The sequence below is a fragment of the Pogona vitticeps genome, chromosome 4, assembly GCF_051106095.1.
Source record: "Pogona vitticeps strain Pit_001003342236 chromosome 4, PviZW2.1, whole genome shotgun sequence".
In the NCBI taxonomy this organism is placed as follows: Eukaryota; Metazoa; Chordata; class Lepidosauria; order Squamata; family Agamidae; genus Pogona; species Pogona vitticeps.
This window is the reverse complement of record NC_135786.1, coordinates 222,918-237,486: the sequence shown is the minus strand read 5'-3', so window position 1 is coordinate 237,486 and position 14,569 is coordinate 222,918. Positions and strand designations below refer to the sequence as shown.

Below are 14,569 nucleotides of genomic sequence, written 5' to 3'. Positions count from 1 at the left end.
AATAAACGATTAATTGGTACTTTCAAAAAGGCGTTTATCTTGTGCATCTACTGGATCCTTTACATTTTGTAGATATGTAGGCATTTCCGCCTGACAAGGTTGGCATACAAGTTAAACATGTTAGCCATGTGACCTTCTGGACGACTCCCTGCAGCGCTGGGGAATCGGGGACTCTAAGGGTGTTGGGAGGGATACTGGGCAGGAAGACGAACCCCGTGCCTCATCCTGTGGATCCACACACACACACACACACACACACACACACCAGATCCCAGCCATTATCTGGAGCCGCTCCAAATAAATGAAGTTGCATGTGAATGGGAGACCATGGGGACAGGCAAAGGGAAGCCCTGGCAGAAACGAGACACCTGAATATATTCCCGGCTGAGCGCCATCAGGGAAGAGGCCTCGAACTCGGAAAGCCTCTTTCTTCCCTTCTGCTGCTGCTGAAGGCTCGCTTCGACCCCGTGACCCCTCCGGGGATGGGGCGTTTGGGGCCGGCCAGCTTTCCTTGGGACTACGACCCCCACAATCCCCGGCCCTGGAGAGGAGGCCCCGCCCCCTGGCCCCAAGGGCTGCCGGGAGTTGGAGTGTCCTGGGCCGGGAGCGGCGAGCGGAAGGGCCGGGGGTGGGGGAGCCAGCGCGGAGCCGCTCCTCCCGGGCGGGCCATGGCCATGGAGGCGGCGGCGGGGCTGGCGGCCGAGGGCCCGGGACGGGACCGGGACCGGGCGGCGCTGGAAGGCCTGCGGGAGTCGCTGGGGGTCACCCTGGCCTGCCTGCGAGGTGCGCGGGGGGGGCCTCCTGGGAGGGGGGCGGGGAGGAGGGGGGGTGCGCGCGCTCGCTCGCTGGGCCGGGACTGTGCACGCGCTCAGACACGCGCGCGCTTTCTCGTGCAGGCGGAGAGACCGGCGGGGGCGGAGGCGCCTTCGAGGCGGGACGCTTTTGGGACGCCCTCGGTACGTGGCTCGCCGCGGGTGGGGGTGGGGAAGAGATGGGGGGCCGGGGGGGGGAGGTTAGCGGATGGCCGCCCGCCCGCCCCCGCGAAGAAGGCCGGCGCGGCGGCGGGGGGCGGCGGCGGGGGCGGTCACGCTCACCAAAGCGCTGTCCTCCTTCCTTGTCCCTCCTTGCAGGGCGGGCGTTCGGGGCCGCCTCCCAAGAAGCCACGAAGCTGAGCCTGGCCTTCTCGAGACCGCCGCTGCCGTCCCGGGAGGTGGGCGAGGGCGGGGAGGGGGCGGGGAGGGGGAAACCCCTGGGGCCGAGGGGGGGGACGGGGGCAGCAGTCGCGCCACGGGGGGGCTCCCTCCCTCCCTCCGCCTGCCCCCCCCACGGTTTCGCTTCCAGGATGGAGGGGGGGCGGGAAAGGATTCGGTGCTTCCTTTCCCCTGGCGCCCCCACCCGTTTGTCCCTCTTGGAGGGGGGGGTCTTGGGCAGGCCCTTCGGGGGGGGGCCGCTGGAGGGCACCTGCGGGGAAGGGCCGCAGTTTTTGTTCTCTGGCTGCAGCAAAGAGGGAGAGAAGCGGCGGTGGGGGTGGGGGGTGGGGGGTAACAGGCATCCCTTGGGGGGGGTCCTTTCCGGCCATGGGGCAGAGCAAGGCGGCCCGGCTGCCTGGGTGCTCTTTGGGAGCCTACGTGCCCTCGGGGCTGCCTGAGGGTTAGCCCGACCCCCTGATCCGGGAGGGGGGGGGTCCTGCCAGCCCCCAGCGCGAGAGAGAGCCAACAGCCACATCCACTTGCCCGTGTTGGAGGGGGGCCGGGCCTTCGCCAGGGACGTTCCAGGGCCCCACCAGGCTTTTCCCAGCCGCCCCCCTGCCGTCTCTGCCGTTGTCCTTTCCCCCCTGGCGACCCCAGCCCAGGATGGCTGGCTGTGGTCGAGGCTCACCTGGCTGGTGCTTCCCTTGCAGGAGCAGGAGAGACTGGCCGAAGGTGTGCAGGCCGCCGTCCTGGCCGCGGCCTCGGTCTTTTACCAGCTCCCGAAGGACCAAGGTGAGAGGGAGGGGACGGAGGGAGGGAGGGGGGCTCTGCCTCAAGGGCAGCAGCTGGTGGGCGGGCTGGGCTTCTCTAGAAGTTCAAGGGGGGGTGGCCTCTGAAAGGCATCTGCGTTGCCCCCAGAGTGGGGGGGGGGGTGAAGGCTGCTCAGCACCTGCCGTCGGTCCCAGAGGTGCCATGGGGGGTGGGTGGGCAGGGGAACGTGAGGGGCCGAGACTGGGAGATGGGGGCCAACACTCCTTCTGCCTTCCCCAGGGACCACCCTGCGCCGAGCGGTGCGGGAGGCCACGGTGGAGGTGGTGGAGGGCATGATCCAGCTCACAGAGGTCATCCTCCGGACCCCCCTGCAGAGGTGAGCCCCGGCCTGCTGGGGTGCCTCCTCGGCCGGTGTTTTCATCGCCCAGGAAATGCCCAGAAGTGCTTCCTCCGCAGGGTGACGTGTGCTGGGGGGGGGCCTTCCTCCTTTGGTTGTTGTAGGTTTTTCGGGCTGTTTGGCCGTGTTCTGGAGGTTTTCCTTCCTAACATTTTGCGCGTCTCTGTGGCTGGCATCTTTAGAGGACGGGAGTCAGAACTCCGTCTGTGTTCTAGTGTCATGTGTGGGATAGTTGAGTGTTTGTAGCTGTGGGATCAGCTTTTTGTCCTTTTCAGGAGATGGGGTGATTATGGTGATCAGGGCGTTTTTTGTTATGGTCGTATTGTTGTGATAAGGGGGGGGGGGAGATGGCCTGTCAATGTGATTGATGGGCTTTTGCATGCTTCCTCCTTCCTCACCTGGCTGGGCAAGGCCCTCCTCCAACTGCCACTGCTTCCTCTCTTCTTGCAGCCTCTCTCGGGACCAGCTTGTCTCAACCGGGGGTGTTTGGGAGGCGTGTGACCGAGTTTCCAGCCTGCCTCGAGGTGCGTGAGGGCTCATGGGGAGGAGCCTCCTTTCCATCTCATGGCGGTGGTGATGGGGGGGGGACTCCTTGGGCGCCCTGGGCACCTCCTGCTTGGCCTCATCCTGTTCTCTCCATGCAGATAACCAGGCAGCCGCCACCTTGGCCATCTCTTCCTGCCTGGGGATTGTCAAAGATGCTCTGGAGGAGATGGAGCAGGTAAGAGAAGGCCACTGCTTCCCATCTCTCTGCCCCAGGAAGGGAAGGTGTGCAGGGGGGCAGGGGGCGAGGGCAGGGACGGGAGGTCCCCGGACCCAAGGGCCGGCGCAGCTGCTTCTGCCTTTTTTGCACATAGAGTCCAGCTCCTGAGAGCTGCATCATTAATTGCTCTTGAGGAGGACGGAGGCAGGGAGGGAGTGGGAGAAACACCCTTGGACCATGTCAGGTGGAGCGGGTTGAGGCCGAGAAGCCTGGTGCTGCAAGATAAGAAGCTGAGCACCTCCTGAGTGTGGCTAAAGCCTCGAGGATGGATTGGGCCAAGCAGCCAGGGAGCGCAGCCTGTCCTCTCCAGGCAGGCAGGCGGGAGGGAGGGAAGGATGATCTTTGACGAGCCCCCGCCCCCCTCGGCAGCAGAGGTGATCCAGAGGAGCTGATGTTGTGCCTGGGAACCGTGGGGGGTGGTGTTGTCACGGCTTGCCTGCCTGGTGACCCTGGAGGCGACCCTGGGCTGACGCGCCACGCGGTGAGCTTCGCCGGGTTGCGGGAGAACTTCTTCCTGCCACGGCCTCCCGTTCCTTCCGGGTGTTTCCTTCTGGGTCCCCAGACCCCCAACCCTAGGGGGCTGCTGCTAGCGACGCGCTGTGGGCCTTTCTGTGCAGGCGCAAGCGGAAGGGGGAGACCCTTACGGAGATGTCCTGGAGGACGAGGAGGTGGGCTCCCGGGGAAACAAGGATGTCTACTGGTCGGAGGCTGACCGGCAGCTCCTTGGCCCCTGTGTGGGGCTGGTGAAGGCCGCCAGGGCCTGCCTGAAGAAGGTCCTGGGGGCGGTGAGAGCCCACGGCCAGGCGGCCACGCTGGAGCAGGTGGCACAGCTGGATGACCTCGCAGACATTGCGGGCGACGTCAGTCCCAGGTGAGGCACCCCTGGAGCTGGACAGAGGGATGGCGACCCACCAGGTGGGGGAGGGTTGGTCCGTGGGAGATGGGGGGGCTGAGGGCTGGAGGAAGGGTTTCCTGATAGCAGAGCAGGGGCCCCTGGAAGGCAGGGAGCTTTTCCTCGTCTGGAAGGAATGGTGGGGGGGGGGGGGTTGAGCAGAGGGGTAGGTGGCAGATGCAGGTGTGTTGGAGCCATGTCCCCCCCCCCCGATGGTCTCCAGACAAGTTTTCTTTGACGTGGAGGAGGGCTCAGCTCTTTGTGGCTCACAAGAACCCCTCTGGGGTGTGGCTGGCTCAGAGGAAGCGATGCTCCCCCCCCCCGCAAACCCTCTGTTGCTCCTCTTGCCCCTCTCCCCAGAGGCTGGCCTCACTCCCCTGTTGGGAACCCGCTTGCCGGAGGGGCGGGGGTGGCAATGGGGGGGGGCTTCCTCTTGGCCCAGGAAGCACTCATTGACAAGGTTGTTCTCCTGTTTGACAGCGTGGACGAGCTGGTGCTGAGCACCTACCCACCTGTGAACCAGCTGGCCCTGCGCCTGAATGTGAGTGGCCCCTACGACTGACCGGGCAGGAAGGGGAGGAGCGGCGGGAGGGTGGGGGTGGGGGTGGGGGTGGGGAGGAGCTCTCTTCCTGCCTGCTTCCCTGCTTGCTTGCCTGCCTGCTGTGGCCCAGCTTCTCCCGGCACCTTCGGAGGGTCCCCTGCGTGACATGCCGTGAGCCGCTCTCAGGCTGGGGGGTGCTTCCAGTGCGGGCCAAAGGGCTGGCGCGGGCACACACACACACCAAGGGGCAGACAAACCTTGGTCCTAACCCCTCGACGTCCAAGGAGGGGCAGAAAAAGCGATGCCTCTTCCTTCTTGCTGCACGTCCAGCGCTGAGGCGGGGAGCAGCGACTGGCCAGTGGAGCAGCTGGGCTGCCGGGCGAAGCGGGGTGGGGTGGGGGCTGCCCTGCCAACGTGGCTTTCCCGCGGGGCGGGGGGATGGCGGCTGTGCAGCGGTGGCACTTCGTGGCCTTTGGCTCCTGCCTGAATTGTTTTTCCTTCCTAGGCTGGAAAACTGGCCTCGGTGCTGAAGAAGATGCTGGAGATCGCCAGGTGAGCTGGCAGGGTTTTTTGGGGGGGGGCTGCGAGTGGAGGAGGCTGGTGATTCCAGACCTGCTGCCGATGCGGCCCCCTGCCCTCCTCTTGGCCAGGGCCTCTTTCCTAGGATGGGGTGGATGGGCTGAGAGCAGCCCCTCCCCCATGAAGACCCAGCCCCTCCCACCCCACCTTGACTGATGGGGGAAGGATGCTGGGTGTGTGACAAGAATGCTGACACCCTCCCTCTCTCCTTCCCTCCCTCTGCAGGACCAGCCATGTTTGCCCTTCGCCTGAAGAGGACTGGGTGCGATTCCTCACTGGGGCTGTGGATCACAACATGGGCAGAATCAAAAGCCTGACGCAAGGGCTGCTTTGACTGGGGCGGGGGTAGTCCTAGGGGAGGGGCCCATGTGCTTGCTCGGTTTCTGCGGGGACGTGGGCTGTGGACAATAAAGCCCGCTGGGCTGTTGTTGGCCCCGATTTTGCAGAAAAGACTTGTGTGTGGTTGATGCAGAGCATGGTCCCCCTTTTCTTCTCACCCCTGGCGCTTGGTGGGGTGCCAGTCACAAATCCGGTGTGAGCAAAATAGCAAGCAGGGCTTCTGGGGGGGGGGAGGCTGTTTCAGGCGCAGAGTTGCAGGCCGGCCTGGGAGCATCGAGCCTGCTCAGAGCTCCTGACAGAAGAAGGGCCTCTTCTCCTCCTGTCCCCATCCATCCCCACCACCGCCACCCCAGCAGTGCTGGGCAAATTAAAAGACAACGACTCGGCTTGGGGTCACCAGTCAGGAGCCTTTAATGGCCGGCGTGCAGCAGGACAGCCTCTGCGTCTCTCTGTCGGCTGCTTACTGTGCTTCCCTGGAGAGAGGGGAGCTCTGCTTGGCGGCCGGGGCGACCCGAATGGTCTCGAGGGTCCGGCGGGGCTGGAGCAGGCTGCTGCTTCCCACGTGTATCGTCAGCCTCCGGGCCCCGGCCTGGGTGGGCGTGAAGGGGATGCTCAGGTGACGGGTGGCGCCTGCCTCTATGGGCCCCAGCCTGGAACGACAAAGAGGGGATGCTGGATGGCTGTGGGGGGAGGGGGGAGGGCCTTCCTCTGCAGTTTTGGGAAGGGGGGGAGATGCGCTGTGGTCCCCCGGATGGGTGTGCCAGGGGCTGCTGAAAGTCAGCTGGGCACCTTCCAGGCATCGCCTCTTCACACCTGCCCAGCCAAAGTGACTGACCGTGAGGGAGGGAGAATTTGGGAAGTCCACCTGGTAAGCCTGAGGTCCTGCCTGCCCTCTGGACTCTCCCTGCGCCTGGTGGGAGGTGGATCATGCCCCAGTTGGGGATGGCCTCACTGGCTTTCTTGTCCTGTCTCGGGGGGGGGGACAGAGTTGCTGTGGCTCCGCTCCGGCATTCCTTGGAAAGCAGCCCCCCCCCCATCCATCCATCTCACGAGAAATCGGGGTTTAGGCCTTTTTCATCTAGGATGTGATGATGTCAATAAAGTGTAGTGATTTATTTTGAAAGCCTGACCTGCTCTCTTGTGGGCCTGTGCAGTGGGCGCTTCCTCTGCCATTGACGACTGAAGAGCCCCTCCTTCTCGCCCCCTCCTCATGAACTAGTTAGAAGCGGGGCGGGGGGGGCCCTGCAAGGCCAACCCCCCTCCCGGCATCCTCCGCTGGAGCCCGAGAGGCCGCCTCTGTCCGTGCCTGCCTTCGGAGGTCGTGCGGTAGCTGCTGCTTGCAGCTCCCCAGGGCACCTGGTTCCCCGTCGCCCTGGTGCCCCATCTGTAGGAGCACAGGGACCCTTCCCTACACCTCCTTTGTTCTCTCCCACCCACCTACGCATTCCCCCCCCCCACGTACGCACACCTTAGAGAGAGAGAGCACAGATGGCTTCCACCTATGTTTCCAGCTGCCCCAATTCCCGCCCCCCCCCAGCCCTCCTCACCGGTAGCTCCTCTCCTTGTGCACCAGCCCCCGTCCGGACACAGAGACCACACAGTCTGCCAGGGGCTCAGGCAGCGGGTTGTGCAGCTGGACCTTGGCCTCGGTCGGTTGGAACTGGGTGACCGACTCTGGGATCTGGGGAGGAAAAGGCCCGGGTAGTGCTGTTGCTGCTGGCTGCCACCCAGGAGCTCTGGTGGGGCCAGGCCTTGCTGAGGCCCTTCCTGAGGCCCTTACCCAGCCCGAGAAAGAGCTTTTTGTTCCAGAGAGGTGGCCGTGGCGGTGGCTGCTCAGCGAGGGCGTGTGAGGGTGCCCGGGCGCTTGGCTGGGCCCCAGCTCTGCTTTAGCAGGCCAGAGGAACTGTGTGCAAAGGAAGCCCAGGGTCGCGGGGGGGGGAAGAGAAGGCGGGGTGCTGGCCACTTAGTCCCTGAGCCACGGTCCTGAGTCACGGCCAGCTGCTGGCAAGCTGCACCTTAGTGGCAGCAGGGAGAGAAGGGGACTTTGCTGCCCAACCTGCATCAGGACCGGGGAGAAAAGTGGTTCGTGGCCCCTCCATTGCCGGCCCCCCCAATCCGGGCCGCAAAGCCAGCCCAGCTGGGGTGGGAGGGTGGGCGGGCAGCTTTTCTCCCTGACAAGGCCAGGGAGGGTCAGCTGTTATGGCACAAGGCGCACGTCAGGGCAAGATCTGATCTCTCGCACCCTCCCGCTGGGGCTTGCGGCTTTACTCTCACCTGGACGAGGAGGCCTGGTGCCGCGAGGTGGATCTCCTGCCAAGCCAGGAAGACGGGGCTGCGGGTGCTGAGCGGGGGCCGGTCCCTCACCAGGGCGGTGACTTTCATCAAGAGGCTGCTCTTAAGGGCAGGGCCGTACTCTGCGTAAGGCAACGTGGTGCGCAGGACATGCTCTGGAACACAACACCAGGGCCAGCTGCGCATGAGTGGGGTTGAGGGGGAGGAAGGGAAGGGCGACCCCGAGAGGGGGTGAAAGGCACCTGGGGCCCAGCAGTCCCTTCCCTGCGGCCCTTGGAACAGGGAGGGAGCCACCCTGCAGGGATGGCGCGCTTTCCTGGCCCCTGGAGGCCCTGTGGTCCAGAAACCTGAGAACCAGCTGGGCTGGGGACATGGTCCCTGGTGGCCTCCAGTGCTGGGGTTGGGATGGGGGGGACACCAGCCAGGTCCATCCTCCTTGCATAATTGGGATCCGGGGGGGGGCTGCTGTGGGACTTGTCCCTCGTCCCCAGCCATGCCAGCCTTCGGGGGGGGGGGGCTTCTACAAGGATGATGGAGGAGGAGGAGGGAGGAGGCAGGCAAAGGCACCTCCTCCCATTCTTGGGCTCAGACCTAGTTCTGACGTGGAGGTGGCGGGGGGGGGGAAGAAACTGCCCCTTGCCCAAACCAGGCAGGTCCCACCCCTTGGGTGCCATGGCGGTCCCCTGGGGGGGGGGTCCTGCCTTCGCTTACCGTGGCGGTCCCGGACGGTGACGTGAAACTCCTCCTTCCAGAACTGTTGCAGGGCCCGGCCGTCGTACCGCAGGGCCTGGGCTCCCAGCACCACTTGCAGGGGCCTGTCCCGGCCGGACGCACTGGCCACGGCCACCGAGAGCCGGGCGTCCCGTCCCAGGGCCAGGGAGCTCTCCTCCGCCTGGAGGCGGGCAAAGAGGAGGAGAGGCTCCTCCGCCTCCACCTCTGCCTGGGCTCCCGGCCTCAGCCATGGTGGGGCCTGGCACCCCGTGCCCCCTCGGCCCGGCTCCTGCCGCTCCGCCAGGGTTTGCCAGGCCTTCTCCAGGACAGCCGTCTCCTCTGCAGACCCTGCAGGCCAAGGAACAGGATGGGGGGATGCGGGGGGCAGGTTGAGTTCCCCAGAAATAGGGCTGCCTTCCTGAGAGGAAAGGATGGGGAGGGGTGTGGAAGGCCCCAGGGCTTCCCCCTCGTCCAGGACCCAACCTCTGGGTGGACAGATGGATGGACATAGACGGACAGAGTCCCAAGACTCAACATCCGCCTTTTGGCCTCCAGAGCAGGGCCCAGGCTGTGACCGTGTCCGTGCGCGTGTCTCCCTGTTGGTTTGTGTGCCTGCGTGTGTGTTTCCTTACCTTCGGGAGCCTTGTAGTTGTGGGTGATGTCCTCGCAGCGCTCGCTGCCCACCCCCTTGGTGCTGATGTGGTTGCCGACATACTTTGGGCTGGAAAAGGCAGGCTCAAGCGCTCCGCTCTCCAGGCGCACCCAGGGGACGCACGTGGCATTGGTGGCCGCAAAGAAGGTGGCCACGTCATAAGGCAAGTCCAGGCGGCCCTCCCTGATGGCCTTCACCGGTGCTGGCCCGCAGCAGTGCAGCCCTGGCGGAAGAAGCCCCCGCCTCGGTCATTGGCCTCTTGGCCTGCCTGCCTGCCTGCCTGTCCCGCCCACCCACGACAACCCACGGGCCTCCCACGCGGTCCAGGAGCTTCGCTTGCTTAAGACTGTCCTGGGGGGTGGAGGGTGGGGTGTGTGTGTAAGAGGGCTGTGTCTGGCCAGCAGCATTCCACCCCCTGTGCACTGGTGCATCATGCCCAGAATGGGGGCCATGGCCAGGTCCCCCCTCGACCAGAAACACACGGTGGGGTGGGGTGGGGTGGGGTGGGGTGGGGTGGGTGGAGCAGGCGCTGCTCCTTCAGCTCCTCTGCCCATAGTGTGTGCGGGGAGGGGGGGGAGATGTCAATGTCGCTACTTGGCTTGGCCCGAGAATTTTCCCCATGAGCCCCCCACCCGCCCCTGAGTACACACCCCTCCCTGTGTCTTGGGGTGTGGCGTCGATGGCTTGCCACCCATGGTAGCCCGGCTCCAAGTCCTGGCGGCTCATCCAGCACTCGTTCCAGACGCGGAAAGGCCTGAGCAAAGGGAGAAGGGGAGAAGACGGGTGTGTGTGTGTGTGTGTGAACCTGAGCCCTCCCCTTCTTCCTTGGTCCATAGGCACACGGGGGGGGGGCTAAGGCTGAGGCGGGTGCCCCCCACCCCGCAGCTGGGGGCAGATGCAGGAGAAAGGCTGCGGAGGGTGACGTGCTGTCCCCTGGTCTCACCAGACGCGAGCCGCCGCCTCCTCCTCCAAGGTGCTGGAGATCAGGGCTGCGTTCTCATCAAAGCGCTCTTCCACACTCAGGGCGCCGGCCGAGGAGGAGAAGTTGCTGACCACCCGCGTGGGAATGCCCAAGGTCCTCAGCACTAAGAGGGAAAGGAGAGCATGCTCGGGGCGGGGGCGGGGGCGGGGGGGGGGAGAAGGAGTCCGGTGAACTGCCTAGAAAAGCCAGCCCTCCCGCTTCCCCACTCAAAGGCAAGAGGAGAAGACCTGCCGGCAGCCCGTCTGGGGTCCCACGTCGCCGTCCAAGAGCCCTCCCCACCCAACACCGAGCGGAGGCTGCCCCGGGGGGGGGGCAGGAGGCGAGCGGGGGTGGTGGTGGAGGGCTGCGCTTGGGCGGGCGAGCAAGCCTGGCAGTGGAGGGTCCCACAGCCCCCCCCCCCCTCAGGGCCATACACACCCATTACCTGAGCACAGGACCGCAGCAGATACCCAGCCCTGCCCATAGCGGACGGGCCGGCATCGGGTGGCCAGCCACTGGCGCAGGATGGGGAGGCTGCCGGGCCATTGGAAAGGGGGAGTCCCGTCGCTGTGCTCTCCCGTCCAGCAGCCCTCCAGGAGGGCTCGGTGTGCCTCGCTGTTCAGCTGGAGGGGTAGAGGAGGGCTGTCCTGAGGAAGCTGCCCGGCCTCTCTGCCCCCTCTCCCTCCCTCCCTCCCTCCTTCCCTGCCTGCCTCACAGCTGGGGCAGCCCAACAGGTAGGGAGCTGCGCTCTCCCAGCAAAAAGGAGCCCTGGTCCGCCCCCCCCCCCCCCCCGTGGACGTTACCAGGGCATTGAGGAGGCGGCAGACGTGGAGGGGGCTCCGCAGCTCCCAGGGACGCGGCGGCGGCGGCGTTGCATCCGGCGGCCAGAAGAGGCGGATGACCTCCAGCAGGGCCAGGCTGATGTCCACCATGTCTCCTGAAAGCTAAGAGAGGAGAACCGCCAGAGCGGCCGCCTGGAGCAGGGAGACGCAACCCTTCACGTGGCGGGAGGCCCTCCCCAAAAGCTGCCCCTGGGGCTTGTGCCCCAAAAGGAGAGGTCAGTTGGCTGCAGGAGCGAAGGCACAGCCAGGGGCAGGAGGCTCCACCTAACGCATGCGCGCTCCCTTTGTGTGTGTTGACCCAAACACACCCACGCAAGAGCTTGGCCACCAAATGCCAACCTCGTGGGACCGGTCCTGAGGCTCCCAGCTGAGCCCACTGGGACCAGAGGGGAGGCCGGAGCGCACCCCCGGGGTTGCCTGGAAAGGCCCCTTCCCCCACCTGGCCAAAGTCCCACGGCTGTTCCTGAGGGGCCTCCTCCAGCCCCCAGTAGATGGTGCCGTCCTGGTTCAAAACGTACTCCTGCCGCTGGGCTTCATTGGGCAGGAACACACTGTCTCCTGGGGGAGAAAAGGGGGCGTCGGTGTGACTGGTCGGGGGTGGTGGGGGGCCACCTTGCCCTCCGGCTTTGTCCTCCTCCCTGCCTTCCCCCACTGGCTAAGCTTGGTGCCCCACACTCCCTTGAGGACAGCAAAGAAGCGCTTCTGCCCCGACCCCCACACCCCCTTGGCTGGCCACTGACCTCGGCACCAGGGGTTGAACAGCAGAGCGAAGCTGGCCAGCGGACACTGCGTCGCCTGGCCCAGGGCTGAGACATGCCGCAAGAGCAGGGCGTAGTGACCGACGGGGGCGTCAGGTGGGGCGGTCACCACCAGCGACCACGAGGAGGCATCTTGGGCGTCCACAGCCGCTTCCCAGCCAGTCCAGTTGTCCAGCCTGGAGATGGGGATCTCCACCAGGCTCCCGTCTGCCTTGGATGGCCGCGGCCCTGGAGCCAGAGACAGGCGAGGTGAAGAGATCCCTGGAAGGTGGTCGAGCTGAAGCGGGGGGGGTGTTCTCTCTCAGGCCACTGAAGGGTCCAGCAAGGCAGGAGGGCTCCCCTCTGGCCCAAGAGGGCTTTTTCAGCCAGCAGGCAACCCCCCCCCCAAGACCAGGGGCTTGAAGACACTTCTTCTGTCTGTTCTGTAGGAGTGGAAAGAACTGAAGGGGCAGCTACCCGGGGGAGGGGAGAGAAGGGACACCTTACCTGTCTGTGCAACCAGGGAGGTTCTGCGCAGCTGCCTCAGGCCCCCTCCCGGCACAGGGGAGCCGAAGTGAAGGGTGAGGGCAAAGGGCTGCCCCCGCCGCACCACCAGGCGCTCCGTGCTGATGGCGGCCGTGTGGTGAGCCTGGTTGTTCCCTGCCGCCTGGACATCACATCTCTTGACCTGCAGAGCTGCATGGTGGGAGACGGGTGAGCCCCCGAGGGCCTTGGGGTGCAGAAGGGAGGGAGGGGTCTGCTGCCTTCCCTCCCCCCTTGCCGGCCTGGTCCAGGGAAGCCAGGCTAGTGCTGGCAAGGGAAGCTGAACCTGGGCAGCGCAGCTGGTTCCTTGCCTCACTCCTCCGTCCACCCGTCCACACACACCCTGCCCCACTGCTGCCAGAGCTAGCCCCCTCCACCCTTTGGCCCCAGGCATGGGGGAAGCTGGACTCTATGGCACTCTGTGCGAGGGGAGGGAGAGGGGCCCAAACCCCCAGCCCCCTTCCTGACAGCCAGTGCTAAGACCAGGGGTGGGGGCTTGGAGGACCCTCTGATGGGGGGCTGCTCTTCATGGCAGGCCTGCCTGTTAGGGTGAGGGTTGCCCTGCCTTCCCTAGTTGTGGTGGTTGCTCTGTGGGTCAATAGCCTGCTTCCCCTCCCCCGTCCCTCCAGGAACAAACTGGGCTATTCAGGAGGAGGCCCGGTGGACCCTCCTCCAAGGATCTCTTTCTGCCCAAGTGGTTGGCGCTGGTCCTGCAGAGTCCTGGCCAGAGGAGTGTGTGCGGAAAGCTGTCCGCCTGGTACCTTCTCTATCCCAAATTACTGGAATGGAGTTTGGGAGAAGATGCCAGGCAAGGCTTCTCCATCCCTTCTGGACCTCTGGCTTCTGCTTCCAGCCACATCTGTCATGGGACAGACCATTTCAGGGCCTGGGTCTCCATCTCCCTCGCCTTCCCACTTCCTCCTCTGTTGCGGGAAGGAGTAGGCCTCTGCCCTTCAGCCACCTGCTCTCCTGGTGCTCGGCTCCCTTAAGGAAGGTTTAGGCTGTTCTCCCTTCAAAGTCATTTGCGCCGTAGACCTTGGTTCCTTGTTTCTAAGGGCTTCTCTGGCCTTTCTGGAAGGACTGCAGGGTTGGCCTCTAGGCCGAGCTAAAGCTGACCATGGCTAAACACATGAACCACATGGGGGGGGGGTTCATGGCATCTGCATTCTCCTTCATTGCCCGTCCTTCTCCCCGGTTGCCAGGTGCTGGCCTGGCCCTCGTTGCATCACTGCCCCCACCGACTTCAATTTGCTTCCCTTCAACTTCAGCTGGGCTGGTCCTCCTTACACAACAGCCCCACCCCCCGTATCCTGGGTGAGGGGAGAGAGGAAAGCCGAACGGGGGCGCCCTACAAGGTCTGTGCGGGCAGGGCTGGACCAAGTCCCTCTCCCCAGGACTTCACTGAGTAGTGGTAGGAGTGCATTTTTAAAGGCGGGGGGGGGGGGAGGGAAGGAGGGAGGCTTCAGTGAATTCCGCACCAAGCAAGGGGCCTGCCTCCCTTTGGGTCTTGGACAACTTGACTGGGGCGGTGGGGGGCGGCGGCGGAAATCCCCTTTGCTGCTTTGCCAGGAACTGGGAAGGCTGGTTTCAACAAGTACTGTAACTGGGCGAGTCATTGCATTTCCATGAACGTCTTGGCCTCCGGCTAATCCAGCCGCCTTTCTAACTCCTCTTCCGCGAAGCATCAGGATGGGGCGAGATCTGGCGGCGGGGTGGGTGGGTGGGGGGCTGGACAGTCCCTTCCGGTGCCCCTTCGCAACAGGAGAGGGCAACTGTAGCAACTGCACTTTTAGCTGCGCCTTAGCCTCAGGCAGCAAAATCTCTTGCTCCCCCTCCCCCAGCCCAGCTCCTCGCTTTGACTCCCCTCCTTCTACCGCAGAGGGTCCCATTCGACTCGTGTCCTCTAGATCCACACCAGCCCCCCCCGCCAGAAACCTATCCAGCCGCCCTCCTTCTCTCCCGCCCCCCCCCGTCACCGCCACCAATGCTCAGAGGGCGGCGGGGATGAGCTCCAGCGCGCGCGCGCGCGCGGAGAGTAGCCCTTGTTCCTCCAGACCCGCCGGTCTTGCACTCGGGGCCCTGATCCCCAGGACAGACCCGTCCTCTCCGTTCCCCCCCCCGCCCCGCTTGCAGTTTCCGAGAGGGAGCGCCTCACCTTGGCCCATCTCGCCGTGTGGCCGCAGCTGCCCTGCGGCTTCCCGAGCGGGCGCTGGCGACTGGAGCCCCTCGCTCCCCCGGGGCAGCCTCCGCTCGGTGTTGGGTGGGGAGGGCTCTTGGGCCCCGGCCCCCCTCCCTTATCGGCCTGGCAGCTGGCCTCCAGCTGGAGGCGCTGGCAGGCGCGGCTTTTATCTCTGTGCCT

The 14,569-nt window shown here is 65.3% G+C and overlaps 2 protein-coding genes across 4 annotated transcripts; one reads left to right on the top strand and one right to left on the bottom strand.

Annotated features, from left to right (window-relative positions):
- The first annotated feature begins 22 nt into the window (after positions 1-22).
- CCNDBP1 (cyclin D1 binding protein 1) lies at positions 23-5,583 on the top strand. 2 transcript variants are annotated; one of them, XM_072996535.2, is made up of 11 exons: positions 23-783; positions 897-956; positions 1,131-1,210; positions 1,901-1,982; positions 2,241-2,337; positions 2,809-2,882; positions 3,003-3,079; positions 3,739-3,992; positions 4,494-4,554; positions 5,060-5,106; positions 5,359-5,583. In XM_072996535.2, the coding sequence occupies exons 1-11, from the start codon at positions 318-320 to the stop codon at positions 5,465-5,467; spliced, it is 1,407 nt and encodes a 468-aa protein (XP_072852636.2). In that variant the 5' UTR covers positions 23-317; the 3' UTR covers positions 5,468-5,583. The 2 variants fall into 2 exon arrangements, with proteins under 2 accessions (XP_072852636.2, XP_078248351.1); XM_078392225.1 differs by lacking the exon at positions 897-956.
- Positions 5,584-5,859: 276 nt separating this feature from the next.
- On the bottom strand, positions 5,860-14,522 carry LOC110086219 (protein 4.2). 2 transcript variants are annotated; one of them, XM_020807027.3, is made up of 13 exons: positions 14,366-14,522; positions 12,175-12,363; positions 11,671-11,916; positions 11,370-11,488; positions 10,892-11,032; positions 10,534-10,711; positions 10,071-10,212; positions 9,778-9,881; positions 9,108-9,350; positions 8,476-8,823; positions 7,747-7,919; positions 7,020-7,153; positions 5,860-6,122 (listed from the first exon to the last, which is right to left on the bottom strand). In XM_020807027.3, exons 1-13 carry the CDS (start codon positions 14,373-14,375, stop codon positions 5,933-5,935), a joined length of 2,217 nt encoding a protein of 738 aa, XP_020662686.3. In that variant the 5' UTR covers positions 14,376-14,522; the 3' UTR covers positions 5,860-5,932. The 2 variants fall into 2 exon arrangements, with proteins under 2 accessions (XP_020662686.3, XP_072852632.2); XM_072996531.2 differs by lacking the exon at positions 10,071-10,212 and having other exon boundaries at positions 10,892-11,488.
- Positions 14,523-14,569: the final 47 nt, after the last annotated feature.